At 55.2% G+C, this 23900-nt stretch overlaps 1 protein-coding gene across 2 annotated transcripts; it reads right to left on the bottom strand.

Annotated features, from left to right (window-relative positions):
- Window positions 1-72: 72 nt before the first annotated feature.
- On the bottom strand, window positions 73-21602 carry PACSIN2 (protein kinase C and casein kinase substrate in neurons 2). 2 transcript variants are annotated; one of them, XM_049771610.1, is made up of 10 exons: window positions 21471-21602; window positions 12690-12846; window positions 11012-11247; window positions 8673-8828; window positions 7871-8046; window positions 6143-6263; window positions 3829-3950; window positions 2041-2163; window positions 1555-1748; window positions 73-512 (listed from the first exon to the last, which is right to left on the bottom strand). In XM_049771610.1, the coding sequence occupies exons 1-10, from the start codon at window positions 21528-21530 to the stop codon at window positions 400-402; spliced, it is 1458 nt and encodes a 485-aa protein (XP_049627567.1). In that variant the 5' UTR covers window positions 21531-21602; the 3' UTR covers window positions 73-399. The 2 variants fall into 2 exon arrangements, with proteins under 2 accessions (XP_049627567.1, XP_049627568.1); XM_049771611.1 differs by lacking the exon at window positions 2041-2163.
- Between the last annotated feature and the right edge of the window lie 2298 nt (window positions 21603-23900).

Here is a 23900-nt window from a genome sequence, read left to right as displayed (position 1 = left end):
CTGTGGGGGGGGGGGGCGGGGAGCATCATTTGAGCCATAATTTAAGTACAAATGAATGGAAGACAGAGATATAAAAAACCCAACTGTACAGAGCCTTTAAATTAAAACCTCCAGATCGCTCAGGAATGGCATCTTTGTTCATTTCACTTGCGGGTGATGGGCCTAGCCAAGACAGGGAGCAGTGGCGCGAGAATCAGGGTATGAGCCCACTACAGGCCGGGGAGGGGGCGCCCAGGGTCAGAGAGCCCTCAGGAAGGTGCCAGGCCGCGCAGTGTGGGGCTAGGCGGGAGCCTTGTCTCACTCCCAGGGAAGCCCAGCTCGTCTGTCTCGGAGACGCCATGAAGCTGAGAGGCTGGAACCGTGTTCTGCGGGGGAAGGCGCCTTCCCTGGCCCCGCCGGTCACTGGATGGCCTCCACGTAGTTGGCGGGGTACAGGCCGGTCTGCCCGTTGTCCAAGCGTCCTTTGCACCAGCCCTGCTCGTCCTCATCTTCAATCTTGGTCAGCTCCTCCCCTGCAAGACAGTAGGTAGAGGTGCAGGGGCCATGCTCTGCACACGGGGTGTGTGCTGGCCCTTGGGTCTCTGTAAAGGAATGCAGGCCAGTGGGGGACTCCCTAGGGACACTAGTGCAGCTGGGTCTGTCCTCTGAGTCTGACAAGGGGCCTCTTTGGGAAGGGAGGAGGCGCCCTCGAGGTTCAGGGGTAAGAAGGATGGCCGGTTTCTGCAGGTGTGTTCAGTGTTGAGCTAGGACAGTTGGGGCCCTGCAGAACTGGGTCTCTGTGCAGCAGACAGAGCTGAAGTTGTGGATCACCGTGTGGGAGAGAGAGGGGCTGTAGCTATTGTGACACTAGGCAGCACCGCCAGGAGGACCCTGAAGCTCAGCCCTCAGGAGCAGAGCAGGGAGCGGAGGGGGCTGGTGCCCTGAAAGGCTCCTCGTTGCGACCCTCCCGGCCTAGCAGTGCCCTGAGGAAACCTGCTGATGCAGGACAGAACCACAGCAGCAGACTGCGCATTGGAAGGGAGGGAGGAAGGGAGGAAGGGAGGGAGGGAGGGAGGGAGGGAGGGAAGGAAGGAAGGAAGGAAGGAAGGAAGGAGGGAGGGAGGGAGGGAGGGAAGGGAGGGAGGGAAGGAAGGAAGGAGGGAAGGAAGGAAGGAAGGAAGGAAGGAAGGAAGGAAGGAAGGAAGGAAGGAGGGAAGGAAGGAAGGAAAGAAGGAAGGAGGGAAGGAAGGAAGGAGGGAGGGAAGGAGGGAAGGAAGGAGGGAAGGAAGGAAGGAAGGAAGGAGGGAAGGAAGGAAGGAAGGAAGGAAAAAGGGAAGGAGGGAAGGAAGGAGGGAAGGAGGAAGGAAGGGTGTAAGGAGTGTTACAGTGGCCCCTGTTCCATGCCTGGCTGTGCCCAAGCCTCCCCTTGCAGCAGTAGCCTTTTGGACAAAGGGACAAGACAGCCCTGTCCACGCCAGCTCTGGCACTGAGCATGTGCTGTGATGTGATGTGGGGACAGGGGTTCCACAGATGAAAGCAGCCGATATTCTGCTCAAGGCCCTCCCTGACACCTACCGGCCTTGAAGCTCAGCTCGTCATGCTCCTGCCCTTCATAGTCGTAAAGGGCTCGGACCCGCACCTCTGTCCCTGAGGTGTCCTCCTCAAAAGGGTTTGAGTCTCCGTTGGCCTTGGCAGAGGAGAAGGGGTTGCTAGGCTCGTCATCTGACCAGTCGGCTGGGTAGCTCGAAGTCTTCTCGTAGCTGCTCATGCTGCAAAAAAAAAGGGGGTGAACAGAGCCCTGAGCCCGGTGCGCTGGGCTCATCCTCAGGCCTTGAACAAGCCTTGCCAGCCAGCCCATCATCCAGGTGAGCACAGGAAAGAGAGTAGTCAGAGGTCAGAGGCACCACCCCGCAGGGATGAGTGGCTGGAGCCTGTCACCACTGGGACTCATGCGGGAGTCAGGAAGGTGAGTGCCTAGCCAGAGAGGAAGGAGAGAACAGAGCGAGCGAGCGAGCGAGGGAGCGAGCAAGGTGAAACCCAGAACTCGACGTGTTCACCAACTTTTTGGCCTTGGTGTCCTCCTTTTCACTGACGGTGCTCCCCGTGTCGTCCTCGTCGTCAAAGGGGTTGTAGCTGGGCAGGGACAGCACTGACCGGGTGGGGTTGTTCGGGGCATTAAGGTCACTAGGGGAGAGAGAGAGCTTTCAGGGGACTCCAGCTCTGTGGCCCATGAGGTCCTAGGTGTGCCCGGCTGTAGGATCAAGGCCCTATCTGGCATGGAGAGATAGAGTGCTTGAGTAAGACTCGGAGACTGGCTGCCGGGCAGGCTCTGAGAAGCGGGCAGGAAACAGTTTCTAGGTTCCCTCCTTTACCCAGGCAGAGAATGGCCCTGCCAGTACCTTGGGTGGGGATAACCACCATTGACCTCAGGAGACTTCTCCCTGCACTGGCCTGGCCCTCGTTCCCATTGCTGGGAGGGCAGGCAGGCTGCCAGAAGCCCAGAGTGGGAGCCCTGAGCCCAGTCTGGCACAGCCCACCCCTCCCTTATCACCAAGTGTCCCAGCAGCCTCCTGTCCTCTGATGGGTCCCAGGGAACATCTCAGACAAGCACCAAAGCATCGAGGGCCTATCCTGCTCCAGGAGCATAGCTCACAGCTGACTACTGCAGGCCAGGCCCAAAGCCTGTGAGAAGTCTCAGAGACTAGGGCCTAGTTCTGAGGTGATGCCTTGAACTAAATGAAAGAGAATGAATGAATGAATGAATATATGTGTGTGTGTGTGTGTGTGTGTGTGTGAGAGAGAGAGAGAGAGAGAGAGAGAGAGAGAGAGAGAGACAGAGTGAGAGAGAGAAAGAGGGAGGGAGAGAAGAGGGGAGAGGGAATGGAAGAGGGAGAGAGTGCGTGGGACCTGAACCAAATGAAAGAGAATGAGAATGAGAGAGGCGGGGAGGGGGCAAATGAGAGAGAATGAGAGAGAGAGAGAGTGAGAGAAAAAAGGAGGGGAGAGGGAGAGATAGAGAGCTTATGTTTGTGAGTGTGTGTTGCTCCTGGGTGCTCAATAGCCATGCTGGGGAAGGTAGAAAACCTTGGAATACCAGTAGAGGAACCCGATGGCTTCACAGTGATCTTCCTGGCCCCAGCCCTGCTCCTGCCCACACCTAGGACTCCTATCCGGTCGCTGACTTGATCCCTCCTTGGTACCTTCTCCTGTTGGATTCCTGCGGGGCAGGGCTGGGCAGCTAACTGGGTGGCATCACTGGCCAGCCCAGGACCTACCTGATCTCCGCTGCCCTCTGGGAAGTGTCAAATCATCCACTCACACGCAGGTGTGGCTGGGCTCTGGACAGGCCTGAGGCCCCAGCCAGGTGACCTAGCCCCAGTGCTGGAGGACAATAGTCCAATCACCCAGCCAGCCTGGGTGGCTGTGGTGCCCAGTCACAGAAGGGCCGTGATGGGGGACATGGCTGGCCATATGGGATGCCAAGGGGCCTCTGTCCCCAGAGAGACTACTTATTTGCCAGTTAGTGTTTGAGGACTCTGCAGGTCCCAGAAAAAGGCCCAGTCCAGCCCCACTTTCCAGGAGGTTCTAGAGAGTGCAGGGCTGCCTCTTCCATCTGATTCTGACTCTGGAAATAGTGAAGACAGGCTGGCTCTTGCCAAGAGATGATCGGACAAAGGACACTTGACAGTGTCTCTTCCGGTCTCACTCCCCAAATCCAGCACCTCCGTGGAGCAGGGACACGACAGGGGGCATGTGCCCTGGCAGAGCCCTCCATTACCGTGTGCCCTTCACCTACTTTTGGATCTGTACTTAGCCCACTGCCCCCCATTCCTAGCTGCCTGCACCCACCTACTGGACTTGTGCGGTGCGGCCTGGTCGCCCGTCTGGCTGATGCCTGTCAGGGTGACGCCATCCGTGGCCTTCTTCTTCTCTCTGCGGCTCAGAGTCCGGTTCAGGTCTGCAGACCACTCCTGGGACAGATCAAGGAGTTTGTTGGGGGGCATGGCTGGCGTGATCCTCCAGCCACCCAGTTCTGCCCACCAGTTTCTGGTGCTCCGTCGCTGCCTTGCCAACCCCAGGCTCTTGACCCCCAAGGCTGGGTCTGGGGAGGAGCCCTGAAGAGAGCCTGGAGGTCAGCATCAGCCCCAAAGGAAGAGGAATGAGTGGGGGGCCCACTGTGTTCTGTTCCCTGTCCACAGGGTACAGCCCAGAAAGGGCAGCCTGGGACCTCATCAGGTTTCTAGAACCTTCAGATGCCCAAGGGCATGGTCATCAGTGCCAAAACCCCTTGGCAGTGGTGCCCTCAACTGTCTCCGGTACCAGCCTGAGCAGCCTGAAGTGGGGAGTGGAACTGGGCGGGAGGGTGTGGTGAGCCAGGCAAAACAACACCAGGAGGCAGAGCCATCTCACTGGCTTCCTGGTAAGAATGCTCCTTTGGGCCCGGGAAGGTGGCGCTAGAGGTAAGGTGTCTGCCTTGCAAGCGCTAGCATAGGACGGACCACAGTTCGATCCCCCAGTGTCCCTTATGGTCCCCCCAAGCCAGGGGCGATTTCTGAGCGCTTAGCCAGGAGTAACCCCTGAGCGTCAAACGGGTGTGGCCCAAAAACCAAAAAAAAAAAAAAAAAAAAAGAATGCTCCTTTGCTCTTTGCTTGCTGGGGGACCCCCAGAGCAATGTATGTACCCTAAGACTGAGAGGAGAAGGAAGGGGCCAGGACAGTGAGGTGGGTGTGAGTGTGATGGCCCAGATTCTCCCTCTAATCACTTCCACCCACTTCTACCAGGGAATACCTGGGGGCTGTGGCCACTGTTAGGCCCATCCCTTGGCGGTTACAGGACTCCAAGGCTGACAGCTGTCAGGGAGACCCGGTATTGGTGGTCATCGAGATGAGGACACCCACAGGCCAGGAAGAAAGAGGGAGCCAGGCCTCACTTAAGGGTGGTTTGGTGGAGCCTGAGATCAGGCTCTAAGAGCTCGCTGGACCCTCAGTCCCCTGGAGCTATAGTGATGAGCCCCTGGGCTGAACGCTAAACCCGCTCTTAAGCAGCCTGCAGGGCCAACGGGGCTGTGGACCCCCTGACACACACACACACACACACACACAGGAGTTGGGGGGCTCACTAAGTTAGCCAGAAAACTGGAGACTTACTTCATCCTGAGGCATGGAAATAAAGACAAGGCATTATGTTAGAGAAAAGCAGGAGCCAGGTATAAGTGCTGGGTCCCTGCCTCCCTGCCCGCCTGCGGGATCCATGGAGAAGGGGACCCCCTGAACAGGAAACTTCCTGGTCAGCTGCCAAGGCTTCCTTTCCAGACATTCTGCTCGCTGGGTGCTCATGGGCAGGCCTGTGGGATCTGAGATGGGGGCCCAGGAAGGAGCTCTCATGAAAGGGGCCTGCCTGGGATTAAGCTGCAGCATGTCCCGAGGGGAAGGAAGCCTGGCTGCCCTACACCTGCTCTGTGCTGGGGGGACGAGGGTGGGGGATACAGGTGTCCTCAACTGCAGGCCCCAGACTTTGCTCAGCTCCATTTCTCAGGAAGCAGCACAGCATAACTGGCTGCTTTACAGGTGACAGGGGGTTGGGTGAGGGACCAGACGAATCAGGTCACAGAACCCCAGGCCCCTGAAAGTACAGCACAGTGTCACCCCCTTTGGACATGGGGGAAGGCAGTGTTCCCAAGGGCAAGGGCTTGCTCAGCACAGCCCAGCTGCTGTGGCTGGCAGGAGTGCAGAGCAGACCCAGGTGATCAGGGGAGCTGTTAGCTGTGCTCCCCAGCTTCCCACAGGGAGGCCTCAGCCACGGCACTCGGAGTCTTCCTGTGAGGGGCCAGGTCGTTTCCTCAGGGACTCAAAGGGGTGGCTGGTTGGGACAGACCCTTGTCTAAAGTGAGCAGCACTGATCCCCATTCCACATTCCTTCCCTGCTGAACCTGAGCTGCTAAGCCCTTGGCCAGCAGAAGGTGCTACCTTCCCACAGAGGAGTGCCCAGGCCCTCACCAGGAAGAACACACTTTGCCAAGGTTTTTGGAGTGGTGCTGCCACCTAACAAACAGGAAAGGCCAACACAACACCAACGCCGTGGTGGAACAAGAGGGACACAGAGTCCAGGCTCCTGGGTTCAGCCCCTCCCAGGCCACAGGCACCTGGGCACAGCCTCCCATACCTCAAATTGTGGCCAGTTCATAGACATGCCAGGGCCGTGGTTGGCTCTGAACCAGCGCAGGTCCTCCACGGCATCAGCCACTTTGATGTTCTGCTCCAAGTCTTGGTAAATGCCTTTGTAACTGCATTGAAGAGAAAGGTGTGGACATGAGGCCATATCGCTCAGACAGCACTGGCCCCTTGGAAGCAACCGCCAGCCAGCGGAGACCCTGATGGTGCAGTGATTCACCTGCTCTTCGCCTCAGAACCACCGTCACTTCTGGGGGAACTATGTCCCCCAACAGTGTTGAAGACTCTACTACCTCTGAATGTGGCCTTATTTGAAAACTGGATCTTCACAGAGGCAATTGAATCCATGGCCACCATAGAGAATGGGCACCTGGACTCAGGACAGACTGACAGAGCTGGGCAAGGAAGGTAATGGGCCTGCGGGCTCCTGGCCTGCCCGAGAAGCCATTTCACTGGCGCACTTGTCTGTATATACCCACACCGAGAAGCCGCCTAGTTTGGGACATTTTTAGTGGTGCCTTAGATCCACCACAAAAGGGCCAAAACTGAAACTCAGGATCAGTTTCCCCATCAGTAAGATGAAGACCAGGAGCAAGTTGTAAGAATTAAGATCCGGGGCCGAAGAGATAGCATGGAGGTAAGTCATTGGCCTTGCATGCAGAAGGTTGGTGGTTCAAATCCTGGCATCCCATATGGTTCCCCCCACCCCCACCCCCAGAGCCTGCCAGGAGCGATTTCTGAGCGTAGAGCCAGAAGTAACCCCTGAGCACTGCCGGGTGTGGCCCAAAACTAAAACAAAAACAAGAATTAATGATTCATTAATTAATGATTAGTGACAGGGAGCAGTGCGGAAGGCAATCATGAAAGTGGAATATTCAAAAGATAAAAAGAAAGAAAAAAAAGTGGGGGCCCGAAGAGATAGCACAGCGGCGTTTGCCTTGCAAGCAGCCGATCCAAGGCCAAAGGTGGTTGGTTCGAATCCCGGTGTCCCATATGGTCCCCCATGCCTGCCAGAAGCTATTTCTGAGCAGATAGCCAAGAGTAACCCCTGAGCACCGCAGAGTGTGGCCCAAAAACCAAAAAAAGAAAGAAAAAAAAAGTGGAATATTCTATTGACAGCAGGTCGTGACCTCTGACCCTCTACTATGAGGACACTGTAGGAACTCAGATAGGACAAAGGGGGAGTGGATGCTTCCAGTCATGAGCTGTATCCCTGGGCTTGGGTGTGCGACTGAGATGTAGTACTTGCTCCTGGTCTGAGCTTTGGCCAGAACAGGCCCTCTTCACCTCCAACTCCCTGCTGAGACCTTTTTTTTTTTTTTTTTTTTTTGGTTTTTGGGTCACACCTGCTGCTGAGTCCTAAAGCACAGAGCAGGGCTTCTGTGTCAGGCTGTGAGCGTCTGGTGCAGGTGGAGTGCACGGCTCTGGGTAGTGGACTTGGAGAACCAAGGGATAGCCACATTTTTTTTTTGTTGTTGTTGTTGTTTGTTTTTGGGTCCACCTGGCAGTGCTCAGGGGTTACTCCTGGCTCTGTGCTCAGAAATCACTCCTGGTTTGCTCAGGACCATATGGGATACCGGGAGTTGAATCACCGTCCTTCTGCATGCAAGGCAAATGCCTTACCGCCATGCTATCTCTCTGGCCCCAGGACAGCCACATTTTGGAGAGCAGCAGCTATTCCCCACATTATGACGTGTGTGGTGGTGGGCAAGACACGTACTTGGACACATTGGACAGGTCTAGGTGCTTCCGAACCTCCAGCAGAACTTCCCGGAAGAAGCGTAGCCGCTTCTCCTCGAACTGCTGGCACTGCTCGAACACCTGCTCCATGTTTTCCATGTATTGTGGCGTGACCTGGTCCAGCTCCTTCAGGGACTTCTCGTACCTGTCCTTGGTCTGTAAGAAAGTCCATCCTCGGCCCTGAGTCAGCGCCACTAGCCACATCCCCCAGCCAGCCTCTGTCCCTAGGACCCTCAGTCACGTCTCCAGCCATCCACCAGGACTGGTAGAGATGGGGACAAGGTGGAGCTGACCCCTGCAGGGGACTTTAAAGGAATAAGCACAACAAAAGGCACTGACCAGCAACAGAGCATCCCGGCCACCTTGTTGGTACCCTCAGAAAACCCCAACTGCTTTGGCCTGTACAAGGACCTGGGAAACAAAGATTCCCCACTCACAAAGTTCTCAGTACCACTGTCTCCTGTGATGCCACCCTGGGGACAACTTCTCAGGTTTCCTCAGACCCCCAAACTTCCTGCTTCTCCCCGCCAGAGCAACCCTAAACCACGCCAGGCAAGTGCCCTCCAGATACCAGCACCTTCTCTCAGTGGCTCTGTGTCAGAAGCCACTGGAAATCTGGTTCTCAGCACCTTGGGTAGCTGACCCAGCAGTGCCCTCTATGGTCACCCCCCTGTTGGACAATGCCCGGGCACTGGTGTTCCAAGCTGAGCATCTACCAGGCACTGGCCTGAGTGGCCAGCATGAGGGACGGTGTGTTTAGTGCATGCCGGGGCTCAGCCCACCTTCAGCACATCTTGCTTGCATTTCTCTACTTTGTCTTGCAATTTCTTCAGCTGCTCAGGGTTGAGGGACGGATCTGCTTTGCTATTGTTTTCTCGAGAGATGGCCAGCTTCTCTTCCTTGCAGGCCGCATGGTAGGCCTTCTTTGCTGCCTCTACCTGCAGGAGAAGTGAGTTCCTGAGCGTCCCATTTCGGAAAAGGCAAAATCCTCACAAAGAGGCCCCAGGACCTGGGTGTGGGGTTCTGTACTGCCGAGAGGAGGGGTACAAGAAGAAACAGCAGCATCTGTCCATAGGTTTCCCCACAACCTGTGGGAATCCAGAGCTCATCCATCCAAGACTGAGCAGGTAAGGGCAGAGCAGCGGGAACCTGGGGAGCCTGAAGTCTGGCTGGAGACTGGGGCAGCAGTAAATGGGGGATCACCAGGTAGGTCGTGGAGGAGATGCAGAGGAGGGCGCTCTGTAGGAGGGCAGGGCTGAGGACCCATCCGGAGAAAGAAAGTCTGGAGGCATCATCAGAAAATGTGGGGAAAGGTTCTGGGCATACATGGGACTTGGGTCTGATTCCTGACCCCACTTGCGAGACCTCACTGACTGAAAGTCCTGCCACATAAGTGAGGCCCCAAGTTTGATCCCCAGTGCTGCATTCTCTGCTCCTGGGGGTTCTAGCACTGAAATTATGCCCCACCTCTGGAGCACCACATGGTGAGCAATTGTCACTGAAAGGTATGTGAGATCCATGAGCAGCAGTCCCCATGCCCAAGTAAGTCGATGAGAGAGTCCAAGCAAACAGCAGAGCAGAATGTGTGTGAGTGAGCAATCATGAGCCAGCCCATGACATCACTGCAGCAACCAACAACAGAAGAGGGAACAGCACAAAACCAAAACCGAAAGTCAGAGGGAACAAAACTGTCGTTAAACCAGTGGTTCTCAAATAGTGGGTTGGGCCCCCCAGCAGGGGCTTGAGACTCCTTAAAGGGAGGTGCGTTTGACCTCAGCAAACACTGTCATAATAAGCTAAGCCCTGTGTTTATGTCTCTGGAGCTGAGAGTTGCTGTGTCCTGCTTCAAACCCCGCTTCGAAAAGCTATGCATTGCAAAACATGCTCATTGGAGCCATTAATCCAGACATCACCTCTAATGAAAAAAAATCAGCTCAAATTATTTTATATATTTTTGTTTTGCAGGTTAAAGTTTTTTTTTTTAATAAAGATACTATTTACAATTGCGCGGGGGCGCGCGAAAAATGTTTTCTTCTCCTAGGGGGGCATGGCAGAAAATAATTGAGAAGCACTGCATTAAACAAAAAGTCGTGGAGGAGTGGCTGGGGGGAAGGGGGACCAGGCCTGGGCACCGGTGGAGGACAAAGACGGGTAGGGCTTAGAGGTGTCAGTGGGCCACACTTCCGCCTAGGCTGCGGCTGTTCCACAGGGAGACAGAGAACGCACTCTCCTGGCCCACGTGGGCCTAGCCAGGACAGGCTTCTGCACCTGGGGTGGGGGATATGGCTCATTCTAGATAGGAAAGAGTCTGCAACCAGCTTTATTCCCTGGAGCAGGGGTCTTCAAACTATGGCCCGCGGGCCACATATTGTATTTATTCCCATTTTGTTTCTTCCCTTCTAAATAAGATATATGCAGTGTGCATAGAAATTTGTTCATAATTTTTGTTTTTACTCTAATATGGCCCTCCAACAGTCTGAAGGACAGTGAACTGGCCCCCTGTTTAAAAAGTTTGAGGACCCCTGCGCCTGGAGGGTGAACTGTTCCCATGTCAGTATGACCCGAGAAGAGGAGGCCATGTTGAGGGTAGAGAGGCAGGGCCACCTCCAGCACCATGCGGGAAGGACCCCAGGGCTCCCAACTGCCAGTTGTAGAAAATAAGCATCAAGTAAGTTTGAGAGAAAACCCAAAAGGAGGGGCCGGAGTAATAGCACAGTAGTAGGGCATTTGCCTTGTAAACAGCTGACTCAGGACGAACATGGGTTCAATTCCCAGCATTCCACAGGGTCCCCTGAGCCTGCCAGGAGCGATTTCTGAGCGCAGAGTCAGGAGGAACCCAAGAGACACCAGGTGTGGCCCCCAAACCAAAACCAAAAGAAAAGAAAGAATTTTAATTAACCCAAAGGGCTGTTTAAGTAGACACATCCATGGGGATCAGGGAAGCACTGCTGGTGCCTGAAGGAAGCACGCAGCTCCTGAAGGTCTCTAGGACTGGAGGATGGATCGGGAGAACCTAGAGAGGGTAGGACCTAGAGAGGGGAGGACACCGGAAGGGGCGCAGGGAGACCATGGCACCATAAACCCTCCTAGCTGAGGCAGCCATGGCCAGCAGGGGGCGCACCTCTTTCAGCTTCTTGGCCCAGGGCTTCTGCGCCTTCCGGAAGCTGTCCTCGGCCTCCTTGGTCTCCTTGAAGCCTCCCATCATCTGTTTGTGGAACGCCTCCTTCTGCCAGTTCTTGATCTTCTCGAAGTCCTCGTTCATCAGCGAGGCCTTCACCTCCAGGTGCAGGTCACTGACCCGCTCGGCCTCAGACATGAAGGCCATCCAGGCCTTCTCCAGGGTCCCGTACTGCGGCCCTGGCAGGGAGGGAGAGAAGTGGTGGTTACTGGCACAGCCACAGAACCTGGGGAAGGGGATTTGGCTGTCTGGCTGCCAGGCAAAATGTTTTCCTCAGTGGCTGGGATGAAAAAAAGAAAAAGGAGCTGGAGCTGCTGGCATTCTTTTCTCAGGAAAACTGGTGGATTACACCCATTTCCTTCTTTTTTTTTTTTTTTTTTTTTTTTTTTTGGGTTTTTGGGCCACACCCGGTAACGCTCAGGGGTTACTCCTGGCCATGTGCTCAGAAGTTGCTCCTGGCTTGGGGGACCATATGGGACACCGGGGGATCGAACCACAGTCAAGGCAGGCACCTTACCTTCAGCGCCACCGCCCGGCCCCGCCCATTTCCTTCTTTGGAAGTTAACCATCCCTTTAAAAAATAAAGCCCTCAAATCTGTATCTTGGCATTTTCATGGGCTCCTGGAGGCTGGGGTCTCCCTCCAGGCTGCTGAGACTGTTCTGAGTTCATCCATTCCTGCCTGGTACTAGTTCCCTTGCCAGAGAGGACCCCCCCCCCCTCTTGCAGCTAACTCGGGGGCTTGCTGGGCTCTGTGGGAGGGCTGCCCCCTGGCTGGATCAGGCAGTATCAGGGAAGCGACCTTGGTGGCAGGAGCCTGCTTGGGTCTAGAAGGAAATGCCAAGAGAGGTCTGGAGTGCCGCATCCCCCTCCTGTTCTCGGGAAGGAAACCACAATCCGGCCTGACATTTTGTGAAGGGATCGCAGGAGGCAGAGACCCAGAGAGGCACTGTGGGGTGCAGGAGAGGCAAGTAAAGCGCTCTAATCACTGATGGGGTGGGGGCAAGTGTGCTGGGAATCTCAAGCTTCAAGTGGGAGAACGGACACCACTGTTGCTGAGTGGGGTGTTCTCTGCTCCCCAGGAAGCCCTGGCCATCAGCGGGCTCAGGCCCATAGGAAGGATCAGCTGGAAGGATCAGATACAGCAGCAGTCTGGACCTGGCTGAGGCTCACCTCACATAGTTGTCTGGCCTGGCCACCCTATGGCCTGGTGATGATGGCCAAAGAGCCCCCCAAATCTGAAAAACCTCATGAATGGTTTAGGTCCCAGGAAATCCCTCCTCAGACCCCTGGGGTGCTATGATAGGGGTTCAGGTCCACAGTAGTCTTAACCCATAATCTACTCTTCTTGGAGCACTGCACCATACATCCCAGAAATTCAACATGAGGAGCCACAGTGGTCACCATTGCTTTCACTAGCCTGGTCTGGTTAGAACCACCATGTGAATGGTGCTGAGGAAAAAAGGGCAGTGGAGTGTCCTTTGTGCTGGGTCCCGATGAATGGCGGGAGGACTCATGCTTTAAGGCTCATGCTGCAGGATGACAAGCCCCCTGTGCCCACTTCCCCGACCTGGCCACAAAGCAGGTAAGGAAGGCCGTGGAAGGCGAGGGCCTTGCTCCTACCCTTGTCCACCAGTTGCCGCCAGCGCCGCGCCCACTCGGTCAGCTGCTGGGCGTAAGACTTCTCGATGCGCGCCCGCTCATGCACGCAGTTCATGAGGTCGCTGCACAGGCGGTGCCCGTCTTCAATGCGCTTCACCGTCCGCTTGTAGTTACCCACCTGCAGACAGAAGGGGTATCATGAGAGGTCAGAGCAATAGCACAGCAGGGAGGGAGTTTGCATGGGCAACCTGGGTTCGATCCCTGATGTCCTATAGCCACAATGGCGAACCTATGGCACGCGAAGGCCTTGCAGCTGGCACACGGAAAGGTCCGTAATTAAGATATGCGGCACGTGCCGCATAGTTTTTAGACACTAAAATCTTGTTATTAAGGTTTAATTGACGTGCTGGCACTTTTGAGGAAATTCTTTGGTTTTGTGCGACAGTTTGGGCACTTGGGCTCAAAAAGGTTAGCCATCACTGTCCTATAGGGTCCCTCAAGCCTGGCAGGACTGATTTCTGAGGGCAAAGCCAAGAGTAACCCCTGAGTGCCACTGGGTATGGCTTCCCCCAAAAGAAGGGGTGCTGTGAGAGGGACGAAACCTTGCCAGGTTCTAGACACCCTCGTCCTGCCCCAGCCTGAAGGCAACTAGTGGTCTCTGCTTTGATGACGAGCAGAAACAGACTAGAGGGACTTGAGCTGCTGGGCCAGTACACAGCCACAGCAGGCACATGGAGGCAGGGCTGCTAGGAGGGAGCACAGGGTGGGGGCCAGGGGTTTCTTCAAAACAAAGCCAGGTGTGAGTCTACTGAGATCCCAGTGACAGATCCTGGGCTGGGGGCTTTCTGTTGGTCTCCAGGGACGCATATTTCAACTGTGACCGCCTCCCTCTGCAGCGCACCACCTGGGAAGAGCCAGACCTTGTGCTGGGGGTGTCCCCTGTGGTAAAAATCCTAAGGTCAGTGCCTCACCATGCAGGAGGGTCAGCTGGTGGTTCTCAGGAGGCTGGGGCAGTGGGAAAGTGGGTCATGGGAAGCTCTGGACCTTCCAGAAGACCCATGGAAGGCTCGTGGGAGTCAGAGGACCCGGGAAGATGCACCCCTTCAAAGGATCCCTTCACCGGCCATACTCCCTGCCCCAACCCATCCTGTTACCCAGCCAGAATCCTCCACACTGCTCCCTCCTCTGAGTCTGGTGCTATTCTGCTGGTGGATCTACGGCTGAGGCTCAAGTCGGCTGAGCCCCGCAAGAAGCACGGTGTAACATATAGATATATCTATATATAACATATGTTATATTATACACCATAACTATATATACTATATAGAAATTATAATAAAGCCAAAATTATAATAACAATATTTATAGTAAACAATTCTGTTTCCCAAAAATTTCGCTAAGATTACTGTGACAATGCAAAAATAGTGTTTTCTTTTGATTTTTCCGATTATATGGTTGTGAAAATAATAAAATAACAGTGATAAAAATGACAGCATGCTATGCTATTACTGTCAATAAGTGACTATTATATCATCAATATTAAATGTATAAATTGTATCATAAAAAAAAAAAGAAGCTCGATGTAAGTGGAATCAGAGTAGAGCTGGCGGGTTTATAATTACAGGGCCTGGGAGGGCTGTGCCGACAGGTCGCACCGGTTCCCAGTTCCGGTTCCTTGTTCCGTGCAGTACAGGGGTAAACAGAAGAATTGCCTGGCTCAGGACGCTTGAGTAGGCAGCAGCTTCTCTGACCTCACAGCCAGCTCAGCTGCCACAGAGCCCCTGGGACATGAGGTGGGGTAGGATGGGGCAACCAGTGAGAGCTGCCCCAAGACCCCAGGGTCAGGGCTGGACCCAGTCTGGCTGTGGGCCTGCCACCAAGGAGGCCATGCCTGGGTCACATTCGGCCCACTGGCCACCAATTCCTCTTCTCTTTTTACCTTTCTCTGGGGGGATATCAGTACAGACTGACACCCCCCCCCCCACCCAGGATAAGCTAGTGTGAACCAGGGAAGGTGGCAAGCACAGACCCTCTATGGTGTACTGGACCTTCCAGCCCAGCCCAGCCACAAGGAGGCCCACAGACACAAGAGCCCTGGAAGCCCAGGGCAGTGCCTGCCCCCATGGTAGGTATTCCAGCCCACCGTCCCAGACACCAGAGCTCCCGCACCCAGGCCAGCACCAGCCCCAACACTCTGACACTACACCCTGAGAAAAAGGGAGGGGACCCCCTCTCCTCTGTGCACAGAGCACGGAGATGATTTTATACAAAGTAATTACACGCCAAAGCACACAGACAGATCACAGCGCTGAGAGCAGAGCAGAGAGGGTACATCCAAGCCCTGTCTGAAGGGCACACCCGGGAGACAGTGAGTGGGTTCGAGTGTGATCACCCACACCAGACCATCTGAGCCAGCATGGCACCCCACAGAAACACCCTGGTTAGGACGGGTAATGCATGGGTGAAGGGGAATTTGACAGGGTATGAGCAGCACAAGGTGAGGCAGAGACGGGCTGAGGAGTGTGGGCAGCGGCACGCAGGGACCCACAATGACAAGAAGGCCGTCAGCAAGCGCTCCTCGAGGGGCTAGGGGCCGGGGTCAAAGCAAAGAGGTGGAGTATGAAGGCAGCTGCTGAGCCCATCCTACCATCTGCTTCCTTAGGGCACCGAGCTGGTCTTCCTTAGGGCCGTGCCCCAAGAGTCTGCAGAGTTCACATGGCCGGGAACGGGCACTGCCTGCCCTGGAGTCAACTGCACTCAGGTCCCCTGCACTGGCACCATTTATTCTGGCATCGCCTGTCCCGGTGTCACTTGCATTGGCATCACTTGCACTGGCGCCATTTAATCTGGCAACATCTGCCCTGGTGTTACTTGCATTGGCATCGCCCGCGCTGGCATCATCTATTCCAGCACTGCCTCTGCCTACACTGGCAGAGAGCTGGCACCAATCCTTCGTGATGGGTTTACAATGGCTAATGCACACGGGGACCACGAGGGTCCTTCCACATACGGCCCCCATGCCCAGCTGTCACAACTTGGCCCTCCAGGATTCTGATGGCCCTGGCATGGGAGCATCCCTGACTGAGGGCCACAGCCAGTCCCTGGCAAAGATGCGACTCAGAGGGTTCCAACTACTGCGGCATCATAATGGGGCTCTAACACCGCTAGCTGGGCCCTCACAGTCAAGCCCTGGGGTAACCCTGGGTGGGAGAGACGGCAGCTTCCTGTTCTATCAAACAGAAGCAAAGGGCCAGACAGTGCCCATGGCCAACCCAGGTTCGAGCACCAACACCCCATGTAATTGCCCTAGCACCATGAGGAGTGACCCTGAGTACTACTGAGTATGATCCCCTGCCTCCCACTTTTTAATTAGAAGAAGAGAAGGCTTGAAAAGACGCATACAGACACTGTGCCAGTGCAGAGGCTCCTCAGCAGAAGTCCAAAACTGAGGTGATGTTGTTTTCCTGTTAAGCTTTAATCTGCAGCCTGGCACTCTGGCCCATCCCTGCTTCCTCTACACCAGCCGAGAAAGCCGAGGAGTTCATAGAGTCTAACGGGGCAGACGAAGGAAGTCCTGGGCCTGTGACCCCCAACTGCCCCTGCAGCTAACGGGGCCAGAGCCAGTCTCATCGGAAGCTGCTGACCCCCTGGTCTGTACAGAGGGAAAGGCAAGGCTGCTGGAAGGAAGGCAGCACCCTTGAGTTCTTTTCCTGAAGGGCAAAGTAACTGGTCAAGTGCCCTTAAATCACTCCCAGGAGGCTCTTACCCCGGGCTCCCCCTCCCTCAGTGCTTCCACTGCATCCACCTGCCAGGGCCAGGCTGGGGTCGTCCAGTCAGACCAACTACCTTGGACCTGGGGCCTATACTCACCCAGCAGGAGGTTGGGGAAAGGCTCTTTCCCTGCTGAGCGACCCCACTATGTACAATCCCCCAATCCCAGTACGTTAACAGGCCACTCTTTAAAGCACAGCCAATCTTTTTTGTTTGTCTGTTTTGGCCCACATCTGGCATCACTCGGGGATCACTCCTGGAGGGCTCGGGGAACCCTATGAGATGCCAGAGATTGAAGCCTGAAGCCGGTCGGCTGCGTGCAAGGCAAATGCCCTCCCCTCTGTACTTTTGCTCTGGCCCAGCAGGCCAATCTTTAACAACTCCAAATGACAAACGGACCCATCCATGGACCCACAGACTCTATTCTAGATCAGCAGAATACCCCAAATAAAGCAGGTGGAGAGGAAGGATGTGTGTAGACAAAAGTATTTAGAGCTTGGCCAGCCCTGGTCAGCAGCCAGGCTGTGTGCTCAGAGTGCGGGAGGGCCCCCAGGCCTCATCCTGCACTGGCTAGATTCCCCCCACTCCAGTCTGTGTGAGAGGAGGTGCCACTGCTCAGGAAGACAATAACAGTTAGGGCCAGAGAGATGGCACAGTGGGGAGGGCGTTTGCCTTGTACTTGCCTACCTGGGTACGATCTCCAGCCCCCTCTGAAGTGATTCCTGTCTCTCTGAAAATTACTGGGTGTGCCCCCCAAAGAAATACATTTCAAAAAGAAAAAACCCACCAGCAAAAAGAAGCTGGGCCCGGAGAGATAGCACAGCGGTGTTTGCCTTGCAAGCAGCCGATCCAGGACCAAAGGTGGTTGGTTCAAATCCCGGTGTCCCATATGGACACTCCCGTGCCTACCAGGAGCTATTTCTGAGCAGACAGCCAGGAGTAACCCCTGAGCACTGCCGAATGTGGCCCAAAAACAAAAAGAAGAAGCTGGTGGTGTGGCAGCTACTACTAGAGAGCATCACACTGAAGGGCTGGTTCACTCAGAGACACCATCCACCGCTCCAGCCCGAACAGAGGCTGGACTTGGTCTAGGAGTGTCCTGGCTGCGGCTGTTGGCGCTGGCACAGCGGACTCTGAGCAGAAGATGTGCTTTGAAACCAGAGTGCAATAAAGGCCTCTGCCAATATGCCAGGAGCTAGGACTACCCAACTTGTACAAGGAGCCGAGGGCTGAAAGCAGACAGGCTGGCACCACAGAGACAGGAACAGGGATGAAGGCGGGGAGAGACGTACCTGCAGTGGTGCCACCACCCTAAATGCTCACCCACTGAGGCTGTCTCTGCCTGGAGGCCTGCCCCCCCCCCCAATAGAGCCTGAGACACAACATTGGCAAATACCTTCTTCTATTTGTTTGTTTTTGGGCCACACCCAACGGCACTCAGGATTTCCTCCTAGCTCTGCACCCAGAAATCATTCCTGGCAGGCTCAGGGGACAATATGGGATGCCAGGATATGGGATACTCAGGTCCATCCCAGAGTGGCTGCATGCAAGGCAAACGCCCTACTGCTGTGCTATCACTCCAGCCTGGAAAATACCTTCTTTGCTGGAGATTCAAACACTGGGAGCCTGTGCCAGGTCCTCAGGGGTAACAACTGCCAAAACATTCTACACTTGGGTTCTCATCACCTCCGAATCCTCTCCTGTGTATTCCTGTGAGTGCATCCAGCCTCGGCCTAGACACAGGAGCTCCAGCTGCACACACTACAGTGACCCCCCCTGGGACTGAGCAATCGGTCTGTCCCGGAACAAGCCATTTTCCTGCCCAGACTGGTCTCAAAGAGCCCTTCAAGATGTGGAAGCCCAACCATCCACTAGGATCACACAGCACTTGTGATCACCAGAGTGGCTCCAAGATTACTGTGATACTGTAAGCCCCATGGCCTAAAGCCTTGGCCTCTGCCTGCCAACCCTCGCAGGACAGTCATAGTACTAGGGCCCAGGAAGGAGTCAGGAGACTTGCCAGAGCACTACAGTCCTCCCCTGCATCCTTTCTACCAACCCAGTCCTGGGTGACTCCCCACAAATCGGCCCTGGTGCCCGGAGGCCACTACATGAGTCCCAGTCTCTGGGAGTGACTCTGGCCCAGCTGCCCAGACCTGCTCCCTCCCAATGCTCAGCTCCCCTGCTCCTCTGCCCACCCTAGCCATCGGCCCTGGGCTAACCCCACTCACACACACCAGAACACACTCCCTCTCTCCAGTGCCCCTCCAGGCATTGTCCTTTTTCTTTTTTTTTGGTTTTTGGGCCACACCTGGCGGTGCTCAGGGGTTACTCCTGGCTGTCTGCTCAGAAATAGCTCCTGGCAGGCACAGGGGACCATATGGGACACCGGGATGCGAACCAACCACCTTTGGTCCTGGATCGGCTGCTTGCAAGGCAAACGCCGCTGTGCTATCTCTCCGGGCCCGCATTGTCCTTTTTCAAAGTCTCTGCCATCGGTACTGGACGGTGCAGAAAGCATCCCCTGCGGATACACAGCCTGACTCAGCATGTCCCAGCAATGGCCTCTCTGCTGTCCGCCACGACTTGACTCATCCACCCAGCAAACTCCTGAGCACATGGCAAGCACCAGTCTTGCTCTTCTCATACAGCCCCAGGAACCACAGGAACCCTCGCCCAGTGTAGCCCTTGGAGAGCAGAGAGCTCATCTCTAGTGTCCCAACCAGTGGCTTCTGGTGGACAGGGCCATCGTCAACTTTCCCAAGATGGTTCTCGAACAACCCATTCCAGCTGCACCTTTCCCAAAGGACTTTCCTGAGACTCCAGGCATGAACGTTCTGTGTGCATGCCCCGATGGCCACACTGGCCAAGGTCCCCTTTGGGGAGATGATTTGCTGGGTGCAGGGCCCTCGGTCCAGGAGGGCTCTTTCCACTGGAGGTGTCCAGCAGTGTGGAGAGAGTGGCGCCCCCAGTGCTATGAGTGAGAACAGCATTTTGTTGGGCAAAGGGGCAGTACCTGCCCAAAGCACAGCCCACAGGCCCTGTGCTGGAAGCCACCGAGACTGATGTAACTAGGCGTGACTCCAGGCCACAACTTTCACCGGCATTAGTTTTAACATGCACCAGACCTTCTGTAATTACACTGTATTTAGAGTGACTGTTTTCTGGATGGCTCTCTGCCTCGGTCCCGCAATTAGGGCCACACTGCCAGCACAGCCTGGGGGAGCAGATGGCGCACGTGTGGCTGCTGCTGCCTCCACCACTCGTGCTGACCCTCACTGCAGGACCAGCATGGGGATGCTGTTGTTCCACCCCAGCTTATGGAGAGGGAAACTGAGGCTAAGACACACATGGGGCAAATGAGGAAGCCTGGAGGCAAAGCCTGGCCAGTTGGCTCCCAGCACACATGTCTGGAGCTGCCTGCTGGCCTCTGCTGCCCTGTGCGTGGGCATGTGCCTGCTTGTCTCCCCCTAGGACAGACACGTCCCGCAGCTCCCGGGCACTCAAAGCAAGATGGCAGCAGCTTGGCGTAAGTGTTGCAGTATCCAGGACCACATTCCACACTCGGCCTCCAGGAACACGTGGCTGGCTGGCACGGGGCTCTTGACTTCTGCCAGGTCTGCATGGCCAGTCTCCGGGGATAGGCAGCCAGAGGCACAGGGGCAGCCCTGAGGAGTAACTCTGAGTCCCAGCCTTGGCCCACCCACTTCTCGCCACTTGCTCCAAAAGGCCACTTCCATCCGCCTCCCCCACTGCCCGCCTAGGAGGTGCTGTGTTGCGCTGCCAGGACTGTCGCTGCCCATCAGGCCTCAGTCTTCTGCAAAAGGCACCTGTGCCTCTCTGGCAACCCTGTGAGCACGAGCCTGGACATCCACAGGGCAGGTGGGCCAGCAAGGACAGTCTGCAGCCTAGGGTTTTCCCTCATTCCTGCTCCCCAAGCAGCCAGATCCAGATCCTCAGGCCCAGGGCCAAGGGACCCCCCTATTCCCAGGGGTGCCTCACAGGGGCAGGGCCCAGTAGTTGATCAGTAAACACATCTTTTTCATGATAGGAAATTTACAGCTAAAAGTCAATAGTGACCTTTTCCCTATGTAGAGAGAGAAGAGAAGCACTGAGAGGACGTGGGGCTTCTGCCTAGGTTTCTAAAACCGGGTCCCTGTGTCTTCAGTACTCTCGACTATCTGCTGAAGTGTGACAAGAGACAGTGATAGGGCTGATCAACCCAAGCTGAGTAAGCTTCTTCCGCCACTGCCCAGCAGAGCCAGGATTTCTCCCTCCTTTCCCCACTCCTCCAGCTGCCTGTCCAGAATGTTCCCCAAGTGAATGCCTTTCACTCTAAAAGGCAGAGTCACCTGCTCCTTCACAAAGACTTGAATCGTCAGGCCACTAGCCCATGGCCACACAGTTGGTAGGGGAACAGGTCTCTGCAACTACCAAGACAGCCAGGCCAGTGCTGTCTCCATTGGACCCCCAGCCACAGGGTCAGTCCCCAGGATTTTTGCCCTGAGAACAAAATGGCATGAAAAAGATCATTTAACCAGCAGGCAGGAAAAGCAAGAGGGGCTCAGGAAGAGTGAGTCAGAGCCAAACTGAAAACAGGCATGAAATCATCAGGAAGGGAGTTCCTTGCTGGCCCGGTGAACAGGAAGATGCTCTGGCAAATGTCGCCCAGCCCGTGGGTGCTGCCTGTGTGTCCAGCTCGAGCCACGTCACCACTGACCCTCCCATCTGTGCACAGCCTCTTGGGCCGGCAAAGATTAACATGGACTGTGCCAAGGGCCAACTTGGCTGAGCAGAAAGATGAGTCTGAGAAGGAACAGGGTGATGGGACATGAAGGCACATGTCCCTGGGCTTCTCCAGCCATCAGCCCTCCCTGGTGCCCTCTGCAGCTGACCCGAGGGACCAGTTAGTTTGGGGAGTGTCCGTCTCATCTCCCATTCATCACCATGGATGCTAGAAAAGGAAGAAGGGAAGGCGAGGCAGGAAAGGCCTGCTGGGCACCCTGGGCCTTGGTGCATCTCAGGACTCACCTCCCAGAAGCTGTCGCTGGACACTTCAACTCCCACGGCATCGTCATATGTGACCGACATTTCTCTGGATGACCAAGAAGTAGAGGGAAGGCTTTGATTCAGAAGTCAGCTCTGGATGCTCGGGACCCAAGGGGCAATTCTGCAGAAGAAACGCAGGACTGTGGTTTGAGACGGGTTGAGAAAGAGCGAGGCTTCCTTATGGACTACTGCCTACAGTATTCCCCAGGTAATCAGCGAGAGACTCGAGCCTTTCCTTCTGCCTCCGCCATCTAGTGCCATCAAAAGACGTACTACCCAACAACTTTTTTTTTTTTTGGTTTTGGGTCACACCCAGCAGCGCTTAGGGATTACTCCTGGCTCTGTGCTCAGAAATCGCCCTACCACTATGCTATCTCTCCGGTCCTCTACCCAGGAACTTTTGGAAGAACCAACCACTTATAGTTTCGGGCCAGCAGATTGAGAAACTTGGGACTCAACAATCGTCCCCTTGGCCTGGAGAGGGGGACAGACAACATGGGAGCAAAGTCCCTGCCTCTTGTAGCTTTCCCGGGTCCCTACCCAGGATTGAACTTGCACCCCCTGGGCTGTGGGATGTGCGTGAAAGCAGGTACCTTTTGCTTGACTCTAGATCTCAGGCCTCACATACTTTCCTCGTGCTGGGCACGGTCTCTCCTTTGTCCCCCAATAAAAATGATTCAATGGGGCTGGAGAGATAGCACAGCGGTAGGGCGTTTGCCTTGCAAGGGGAAGGACGTGGTTTGAATCCCAGCATCCCATATGATCCCCCGAGCCTGCTGGGGGCGATTTCTGAGCATAGAGCCAGGAGTAGCCCCTAAGTGCTGCTGGGTGTGACCCAAAAACCAACCAACCAACCAACCAAACAAACAAAAAAACAATGATTCCTTGCAGCCACCAAAACCCCGAGTTCAGAGCAGTTCCAAGCCCAGGCAAGGCTAAAGGGGGGATTACTTCCCTCATGGCAGGGAAGTAGAGGAAGGAGCCGTAAAGCTTCAGTGCAAACTGTGTGGATGGAAGGACCCGCCTGAGACGGTCTGAATGTCCTTGACTTTAGGACCTTCCCCTACATCACCCTATATTCAGGCCACACTGTACTTAATGTGATTGTTTGCTCTGGCGATACCTTATAGTGTTCAGGGCTTACTCTGGACTCTGCACTCACGAATCACTCTAGGCGGTCTACAAGGAAGCCCCTCGCCCACTGCAACACGTCTCTGGCACACGACACCTCTGAACCCTTTGGACTCCCCCAGCCAGGGGGGGCCGAGCTCACCTGCTGTTGTGGGGGTAAGGGGGACACGTGCTGAGGGATTGAACATGAGGCTCATGCGCCTCAGGCTACAAGGCAGCTCTCCAGGACCCCGAGGAAGGTGTTCAGGAGAGAGTGGAGAGGGGCCAGAGCAATAGCATAGCTGGGAGGGTGCTTGCCTTGCATGGGTTCCATCCTCTCCACATTATCTCCTGATTATCACCAGGAGAGATTCCTAAACAGAGCCAGGAGTAACAGGACTTGTTCTAGTCTTTATCTTTCTTTTCTTTTTTTTTTGGTTTTTGGGTCACACCCGGTGACCCTCAAGGGTTACTCCTGGCTATGCACTCAGAAATCGCTCCTGGCTTGGGGGACCATATGGGACGCCGGGGGATCGAACCGTGATCTGTCCTAGGCTAGCGCTTGCAAGGCAGATGCCTTACCGCTAGCCCCACCACTCCGGCCCCTGGTCATTATCTTTTCAACCTCACACTCAGTCCTCACCAACACTGGACACCTGAGGCAGCAGGAAGCTTTAGCAAGAGTCCCAGCCCATTACTTACCAGTGGGCCACAGCCGACAAGGCACCTACCATCTCTGTGCACGGGAGGCTTTAACCCTGGTTTTGTAATGCCCACTCTCTCTTGAGCTTCTACCTCTTATACCCAGACATAGTGTGATACCCCAGCATTTCCCTATGAAACTGTTTCGACACCCTTGTTGCTTTCCCTTCCTGTTTCCAGTTTTCACCCTGTCAATGCACAGCGCAACAGACTTCTTCAGACTGTTGTAACTTCTTCCTGAATTCCTCCCAGCAACCCGCCTGTGACTTTGCCTGTCCCCTGTGCTGCAAACCACACTCTACTGATGTTGGCTCTGTCTCTGGGCACACAGTGCTCACTCCTCTTCCTTGTTTTACGACACTGAAGGGAAATTCCAATGAAATACAGAGATCCTTTCCGGCCTCCTACACAAAGCGTTCAGCCTTGCTCCCTTAAAGTATGTTACTGTCAGGTTTAAAAAAGTCTTACTTTTTTTTTTTTTTTTTTTGGGCCACACCCGGTAATGCTCAGGAGTTACTCCTGGCTATGTGCTCAGAAGTAGCTCCTGGCTTGGGGGACCATATGGGACACCGGGGAATCGAACCGCGGTCCGTCCAAGGC

Source organism: Suncus etruscus, chromosome 4 (assembly GCF_024139225.1).
Source record: "Suncus etruscus isolate mSunEtr1 chromosome 4, mSunEtr1.pri.cur, whole genome shotgun sequence".
In the NCBI taxonomy this organism is placed as follows: Eukaryota; Metazoa; Chordata; class Mammalia; order Eulipotyphla; family Soricidae; genus Suncus; species Suncus etruscus.
Note: the sequence above shows the minus strand (reverse complement) of the source record. Positions and strands in the feature narration are given on the sequence as shown.

Excerpts from the sequence above, each read along its gene's own strand:
- PACSIN2 (XM_049771610.1), bottom strand. The coding sequence starts at position 21,530 with ATGTCGGTCACATATGACGATGCCGTGGGAGTTGAAGTGTCCAGCGAC. Across the intron at positions 12,847-21,470 it reads CCAGCGACAGCTTCTGGGAG|GTGGGTAACTACAAGCGGAC; the intron begins GTGAGTCCTGAG and ends TTCTGTCTGCAG. Across the intron at positions 1,749-2,040 it reads GAGGACACCAAGGCCAAAAA|CATGAGCAGCTACGAGAAGA; the intron begins GTTGGTGAACAC and ends TTTTTTTTGCAG.